General features: G+C 38.7%; 1 protein-coding gene across 2 annotated transcripts; it reads right to left on the reverse strand.

Moving 5' to 3' along the window:
- Positions 1–2,558: 2,558 nt before the first annotated feature.
- Positions 2,559–6,111, reverse strand: AAE3 (AMP-dependent synthetase and ligase family protein). Of its 2 annotated transcripts, none has more exons than XM_087672916.1 (5): positions 5,986–6,111; positions 5,513–5,742; positions 3,683–4,742; positions 3,483–3,586; positions 2,559–3,191 (listed from the first exon to the last, which is right to left on the reverse strand). In XM_087672916.1, the coding sequence occupies exons 2-5, from the start codon at positions 5,720–5,722 to the stop codon at positions 2,997–2,999; spliced, it is 1,569 nt and encodes a 522-aa protein (XP_087529042.1). In that variant the 5' UTR covers positions 5,723–5,742; positions 5,986–6,111; the 3' UTR covers positions 2,559–2,996. The 2 variants fall into 2 exon arrangements, with proteins under 2 accessions (XP_087529042.1, XP_087529041.1); XM_087672915.1 differs by lacking the exon at positions 5,986–6,111 and adding an exon at positions 5,888–5,912.
- Between the last annotated feature and the right edge of the window lie 2,519 nt (positions 6,112–8,630).

The following is an 8,630-nucleotide window of genomic DNA, read 5'->3' on the forward strand; positions in this document are numbered from 1 at the left end:
TAACATATCGAGTGTGGTTGCTATTACTACCGCAAATGTTTTTGTTGTAAGTAATAATGCTAATATTGAAATCACTTTATTCAACAAGGCCTCTTGAAGTTGAACAATGTTACATGCCTATGATGTTGACCATTTTTCTCATTCCATGGAATGAGTTTGACCAACTTTCTTTCATACTCTTCAAGCAAATGATATGCATATGAATATGTACAATCTTCAAAAGCATAGACCAAATTACAATCCAATGCTTTTTCCAAACCAAGAGGACAATATTTTTACTTATGGCCCAATTCTTTGCATTGGTGACAAAAGAAAAATGGGCAATCCTACTTATGATGATGCTCCACCCATCTTGAATGCAGACAAGTTAGGAATTTTTTGAATTCATGCCCATACTCGTCACAATAGTGACAAAACGAACATTCAAACATCCTATGTCCATCATCATCACACTTGCAGCAAGACCTCACCATCATTCCTTTACAAGCCAAAACCATATGAATATGCGTGGATATGTTCATGTTGAAGAGTTGGAACTTTTGCATCCACATGAAAGCACCAACCTCATCGAATTCATATGAAGTGTATGAGATGTTAAGAAAATGTAACAAGAAGAAGAGCCAACCAAGAGTTTGGGTGCATCAAAATTTTTAGGATTAGCATGCACTCTACCACCCTTCATGTCATTCTACATGTTACAACAATCTCTTCCAATCCTACTTGCCATAGTGGAAATAATCATCATTGTTATCATTTTATGTTTGAAGCCATCCACCTCAACCTATTGGATTTCACTGGCGATACCTAATCATTTAGACCATTCAAGGTGATTGAAACCAAGTCATCCTTATCTTGCAGTGTTCAAATTATATAAAAGTGTATTTACGATGGCTTTGTCTTCAATTTGTACTTGTTAATGATCAATTTTTTGTTTTACATCAATTCTCCCTTGCTCAAGTTAAATGTTTCATGCCTTTGTGTTTCACCTTTGTGTTCGTGCTATAAAGCTTCACAAAAATATCCCATAACATGATAAGCTTGCAATATATGCAATCATAGTGTTAGCCACACTACAATAGATAGCCAATACATAGCCTTACATGCTTATCCATTCTAACAACCCATAGGGAGCAAGGGTTCTTCTCCACTAATTGTTTCAAAGACATTTGTCCAATAGAAATGCCAAACTTCCAAGCTTTATAAGTCTTTAAATCAAGTTTCTTAGTAATGAGCAACAAAGAATATTTTAGATAAGCACAACCAAAAACTACAACTTTGCAATTTTTATAAAAATGACCACATGCATTGTCATAACCAAGAAAATAGTCAAATCACAACATATGCATTACCATTTATAAACAACAAATTTGTTGAGGGGCAATTTGGTATCTACTAAGCATCCAAGATTCTTGAACATGTGTGTAGCAATAGTACCAAAAAGTTGTTGAAACAATTGAGACAGTCAATATCCAAAAAGTGTCATCTAGGGCCTTAAAAGCAATCTTGCTTGAGACTTGATTTGTCTCATGCCTTGCTTGTTCCTTGCTCATTGATTGTTGCTCCTTGAGCTTCTCATGTGCTCCTTGATCTTAACTCAAGTTGTGATACCCTAATCATATAATTGAAACAACACATGGAGATGGTGAAGAGACAAGTAATTGTCTTTAGAGGATTTAATATATTAGTCAATTTTTGAACCGCTATGTAGGAATAAAATTATTATTGACAATAAGTTGCATCACGTAAGCAGACACATGCATGCATGCATGTGTATTGAATCATGCAAGCATGCATGTCAACACGCATATGCACATGCATGAACATATAAGCATATTCTATGTTTACACATAAATTAGTTAATGCTTATAAGCACAAATACCAATAGTGGCAAGTGATAAATGGACCCTTTCCTTACCACCTTTTCTACACACAATCTTGCCACTTTCTTATAACATGTGATTGAGCCCAAGCTAAAAATGCCAATGTGACATACTAGTGGTTTGTCAAACATCGTAAGATATAATAGCATGTGCATTCCTTTTGCTTTTCTTGTGTAGAGAGGAATTTTAGAGGATTCCCATAGGTGACTAGGCCTAAACAAAATGCATGGATATGATGACAATATCCCCTTTAACCTAGAGAACTTTTTGGGTCTATAGGTAAGACACCTATTGCCTTGAGTGCAACAAAGGGCCAAGAGAGTTACATTTTGGTAAAATTATATATACAATAAGGTCCCCCCTACCCTATTTTGCGATGTTGAGTAAATAAATTTTCAAAAGGTAAACATGCTTTTTGAGGTTGGTTTGTGGGTTTTGGGGGGACATAGTTTTCAAAAGATTTTGGTTTTTGACTTTTCGTCGAAATTCAGGCAGGCAAAAGAATCAAGTCTTTGAAACTTTGAAAAACTCACCCTGAACAAGACTGTTTCCTTTGGATACTTGCCATACATAGTCTTACACTTCAGGGTTAGAAAAGTTGCCTTTTACACATTTCTTTAAAAATCTGCACAAACTTCCAAGAAATGTGCTTCTGCAGTCATACACATCTCTCTGGTGCATGAGAGCACAAGACAGCTATTGGTACAGTTGGACTGATACTGCTTTACACCCATCAACAAGTTAGGCATAAATGTATTTTCAAAATCGTTAGATCAATGTCCTTATGTCCATGAAACCCATATGTGGAACCTAGTCCCAATTTGTATAAGGATATGACAGAACTTTTGCAGCTAGAACTGCCAAAAACCGGTGACAAAACACATCTGTAGTTTTATTGCAGAATCCACTGTCCAATGCTCATAAAAACTGCTGTATAATTTATCAGCAGGGATATATATATCATAATAGGAGGCCACTTGATTGAGAGCAAATCAAGAGCTCTTTTGGGGAGCATAATTTGGGTGGTATACTGTAGGCAAAAGTACAAATGTGGTTAGAGAACCACCTTATTATCAAAAATCTGGTGATTCTCTACAAGCAAGGAGTACTGTATTTTCAAGAAGACATTTTAGACAGAAAATGCTCTGCAACTATCCTTCGCTGAATCTTTCCTGTAGGAGTTCTTGGGACATCCTTAGAAAAGAATATTTTCTTAGGAATTTTAAAACTGGCAAGATTCTTTCGGCAGAATTCTTTTATATCTTGCTCAGTTGAAGACTCCCCTTCGTGTAGTACTACAGCAGCATTCACCTGTTGCAATATAGACCGCGTATATTATCAGTGTTCACAGAAAACATTTTTGAGAGCTGATACAAAAATTTCTGCAAGTTTTTGCAAAGGCTTTGACTGACATTTTACCAGGATATAACTAAAATGACTCAGCTTCATCAATTCCAAAACCTTCTCACTGAAGATTTTTAAAAGTTTTTTTCGAACCTTTGCAATTTGCTTGACACTAAACCTCGACTTTTTGTGAACATTGTATAGTATCAGCTAACAGTTGATTGAGGAATGAGCTTAAGATTGGGATAATAACCTTACCTCTTCCCCATATTTATCATCAGGTGCAGCAAATGCAACTGCTTGAGAGACTGCTGGATGGGCTAAAAGCACAGCATCAACTTCCAAAGGAGATATCTTCTCACCTGCCTCAGAATGAAAAGAACACAATTGCATTGGAAAGTGTAATAGCTTCAGACTTCACAACTTTTTAAGGGAAAAAAAGGGTAGCAACGACCAACCTCCACGATTGATGAGCTCTTTAATGCGGCCTGTCAAGTTCAAGAAACCATCTTTATCAAGGAAACCTCTATCTCCAGTGTGGAACCAGCCAAATGCAAATGCTACCTTGTTTGCATCAGGGTTGCTTTTATATCCTTTTGTCACATTCAAGCCTTTTATACACACTTCGCCAACCTGTTCTGCTAGAAGAGCCTGTCCATTATCATCTAAGATGGCTAGTTCAATGCCTGTGGGTTTACCCACAGTACCAGGTTTGTGTGGACCATACTTGGGCAGAGGGTTGGATGTCATTTGATGACTGGCTTCCGTCATTGCATAAGCCTCAAGAACAGGAGCCCCAAAGGCTGTTTCTAACTGGGCAAGAACTGCCGGTGCTAATGATGCACTGCAACTACGAATAAACCTGAGCTTAGGGTACTCTGGCTCTGGTTTAGCCTTGTGTTTTTCCAATAGTATCTGGTGGACAGTAGGTACTGCAGTATACCAGGTGGCACCATATGATTTCATATCGTCCCAAAACTTGGAGGCAGAGAATCGTCCTACACTTGGCAGAACCACAGTTCCTCCAGCTACTAAGGATGAAAGTAAGCCAGCCATCAAACCATGTACATGGAAAAGAGGTAAAATGATCACAGTTTTGTCACTGGGTTGCAGTTCATAAGCATGGATAATGTGCTGCACTGATGCAGACAGATTCAATTGTGTCAAAGGTACACCTTTAGGCCGACTAGTTGTTCCTGATGTGTGAAGAAACAATGCCTCATCGTCATTGCAATTCTCCACCTCAGAGATCTCACACGAATCATACAGAAAATTGAAGTTGTACTTGGACAGCAAATCCATCCCACTGTTGTCAGCCCTCCATTTCACTTCTGCAATAGACAGATTAAGCTTCTGAGCTGCATTTTCTGCTGCCTTGTTGCCCTCGACAGAGGGAACAACTAACAAAACAGCTCTGGAGTCCTGAAGATAAAACTGGAACTCTTCTTCAGTGTACGCAGAATTCAAAGGTGCCGCCACTGCACGGGCTTGTATAGCAGCCAGAAATGCCAGGACAAACTGCAGGAACACCCCTTTCATTACGCCCATGCAGTTCACAAATGCTAGTTTCAATTAAGCCCATGCAACTTCATAATGTCCGAAAAATGTAAGGCACAATCATGCAGACTGAGCCGCAAAATGACCCTTTTTCGTGTATTACAATCAGATTTTACTAAGGTGCTGATGGGAGTATAAACCTAGTTAGACAAAAAGATTAATCAATCTAGCCTATGCTACTTAATACAGGATAATGGATCAAGAAGAGCAAGTCTGCTATTTCGCCAGTAACAGCTAAGTACATTTAGCTAAGCAAGGTGGGAATGCCACAGCTAAGCATTGCCAATATGACAAGCACAAAGATCATGAATCATAATGTTCTGCAACAAACTTTCTTACAGTGGCAATACAAGATAAGGCATGATTTGATTGCTAATCTTCTTGTTTTGAGGACTAATGCCAATTGCAGGTTAGAAAATCCTCTGATTTGGAGACAATGCCCTCTATCTGGCCATGGGCTAAATGAATGAAGTACTTCAAATCAAGCCAACCTAACTCGACACAGTATCTCTCATAATTGCAGCGCGTAAAAAACTGATACGTTTTTGTCAACTGTTTGCATCAATATGCAGCTACTACTTCAATCATGCTAATGAAGCACGGTTCACCCAACATCATTGGGCGTACGTGGGGTGGGTCACATAAGGAAACAATGGTTATGCACTTATCAATTTATTGAGACAACAAACAGATGGGAAAACCAGCATCTAATTCATCCTAACAGATTTTACCTCGATAGTATTTGGAAACGAGATAGCCACCACATCGCCAGGCTTCAGGCCTGCGCGTAGGAGCTGCAATGCCACCCCATCAATGGCCTTTTGCAGCTGCGAGAAGGTCAAGCTCGGCCCCCCGGATGCAATTAGGGCTTGGCTGTCAGGAAATTGTGATGCTGTTCTGGTTAAGAGTGCAGTCAAGGTGATGGGTTCTTCTCCCGACATGGCAAACCTTCTCTTGATCGCTGTGGGAAAGCAGAAAAGGATTGAGGCAAACACACAAAATATGACTTATCTGGTGAATCAAAAGCTGAAATGAAGCATCACAGTAATTCATTTTCTGTCTAAGCTTGGATTATGTGCGGCTAAAAAGCTGAAAATGATCATCACATTTTTCCATTTTCTGCTAAGCTTGGATCCTCAGAGCCATGCAAAATTCTCAGCAAACAAAAGAATAAATATGAGAGAGAGAGAGAGAGAGAGAGTACCTCTGAGTCTAGACACAACAGTCGCAGATTCAAAGAAAGAATCCCAAGAGTTTCCTCTGAGAAGTACTTTTTTGAGAAGACGCCTTTTAGTCCATTTACATAACCACGTTTCACGGTCTCCCACGTATCGCCATACCCTTTTCCTTATTCCGTTATTTCCTTATTCTTACTCTTATTGGTTATTCGTATTACTTATTAATATTATTTATCAGTACTATTGTTACTAACATGATCTATTATTAATATCCTTTAAATCGATCCAAGACACGAATAGAATACATTAAGCCTTTGAGAGGAGAATTCAATGGTGCATTTCAAACTTTCAAGATGAATGGCAAACTTTCAGACTGCATAATCATAGAGCTTTTTTTAAAATGCAAAAGTCTACGTTATATTATCAAATAAAGGACTAATCCGATCTAGATAAAATGAGGTGGGTAGCATCAAATTCATCTTTGTTGAGAGACTGCATCCCTTTCAGTTCCGCTAGCTGGTGGCGGTTGAGGGGTAGTTGGCGCACATCCTCAGGTTTGTCCAAGTGAGCCAATTCAACGTCATTCAAAATCCTTGTCCGCATCAGTAGAGTATTTAGATGCTTTATCTTGCGATTGATTTCCTGAAAATTGATATCAGCAAACAGTATGTTCAGGCTTGGGACTTGGTAAGCACCTTCAAAAAAAACCTTGTTTCTCATTTTCCATATGATCCAAAAGAATTGAACTCTTATGAAGTTCCAGACAGAAGACAGAACCCCCACAGAGTCCCCTAACAGTAGTTGCTTCCAGGAGGGAGTCCTCTCCATTACACCAACAAGAGGGTTGAGAACATCATTTTATCTAGATTGGGTGACCTAGTTGATAACATCAAGGAAAAGATTAACTCTATTTGAGCCCTGAATCAACCTACAGTCTAATCTATTGGACAGCCTTCGGCTGTATCTTGTAATGATGTCATTATCAGTCCCTAGGCGATTCACCCCCCCTTTTTGGTTTGTATAAAATTTTTGCTCTTCACTAATATAATCTGATGCCCCCCATTTGGAAAAAAAAGAATAAAGAATAAAGGACTAATGAGATTCGCATAATCCTAAACAGGATAATCTAGCTTCTTCAAAAGCTCAATTGCAATCATAAAGGTATCATCCTATTTAGCTAATCTAGCCATGGTCCCAATGGCTTGTAGTAGGGCATTAACAAGTAAGTCAATTGACATCCATCTATATTTCTGTTAACCCCAGCTCGAGACAGAGGAAGCAAGTCGGAGAATAAGCAAAGGCGTAAGGATGAAATGTTAACCCCAGCTCGAGACGGAAGAAGTAGGTTGGAGAATAAGCAAAGGCGCAAGTACAACCTCTAAAATTAAGCTAAAGGAAAAATCACATTTTTAAGTAAAAGGCACCTCAAAATTTTTGTAAAAGAGTGCCAGACTCGCTCATGTGCAAATTGTAAAAGGGTAGACGGAGATTTAAAAGTCATAACAAATTTGTAAAGGATATAAGAGGTTCTTCTTCAGCTTTCCATCATAGGCTTTCCATCCATCAGCAATAGTTTGAAAAGAGCTCTCGAACAAATTATTCAACTAGCACGAACTCATCACATACAATTAATTACAACACACACACAAAACACTAACACAACCATCTGAATGACACCCCCAAAAAGAGATATATATATCATTAAGAATCATCCAAAATACATTGCAAAGGCATCAATGAAGGTGATCCCTTTTGAAGGCTTGGTGGTTTCGAAAACGATCCATGGAGAAGGACTCATCCACAAATGTCTTGGGAGGATTTTGAAAGAACTGAAGGCAGCACATCCTTTCTAGCAAAACAAGGTATCTGCTAGGTAGACATAGGGCATGAAAATATAGGACATCTAACTGTTGGGAATCAATGTTCACATTGACATTCATACAAAGCTTTGGAATTGCCTTTTGATCATTATGGGAATGCCTATGCATATATGCTAGATACCAAGCAAAATGAGCTATCAATCTCACTGAAGGATCTAGAGATTGTGAATATTGGTGAGCAAAATGGAGGTAATTCTGGTATGCTTGACTAGTAGTGGTCCAGTCCCCTGGAATTAATGGCCAATTAATCTGTGGTCCTATGAGAGAATGAGTCGAGCTCAATCCTCTTCTGCTTGGAATCTGCTGATCAAATCCATCGTACTCACTAACCAACTGAGGGGGTTGAGAAATAAAAGTGGTAGGAGATGGAAGTGGAATAAGTAAAAGAGGATGAAGAGATGGGTAGGCAAAATCATAAAAGGAGGAATAGGCTAAAGAAGGAGTGGCTGAAAATTTAAGTGAATCAGTTAGAAAAGGTGTCAATTGATAAACAAGAAAAGTAGAAGGTATATGGATAGATGGTGAAGGGCATGGTGGAGAAGGAGAAAAGACTCGATCTTCGATGAAACAATAATAGGTAAATATAGGAATTTGAGGAAAACCCTGAGGTTGGAAACGAAGAGGTAAGATAGCTCCTGAATTGGTTTGATAAAGGGAAAGATAAGTATCATAGCGATGGGCCATCTGTTGGTAGTATAATAGGCTAGGAACAGAGGGACCTAAAACAGATCTTCTCTAATAGGCATAAAAAAAGGATGAATCAACTGGATGGTTCTTGGAAGATAAGCTAG

Source organism: Lygodium microphyllum, chromosome 30, assembly GCF_053477565.2.
Source record: "Lygodium microphyllum isolate KBCC chromosome 30, Lygodium_microphyllum_v1.1.10, whole genome shotgun sequence".
Classification (NCBI taxonomy): domain Eukaryota; kingdom Viridiplantae; phylum Streptophyta; class Polypodiopsida; order Schizaeales; family Lygodiaceae; genus Lygodium; species Lygodium microphyllum.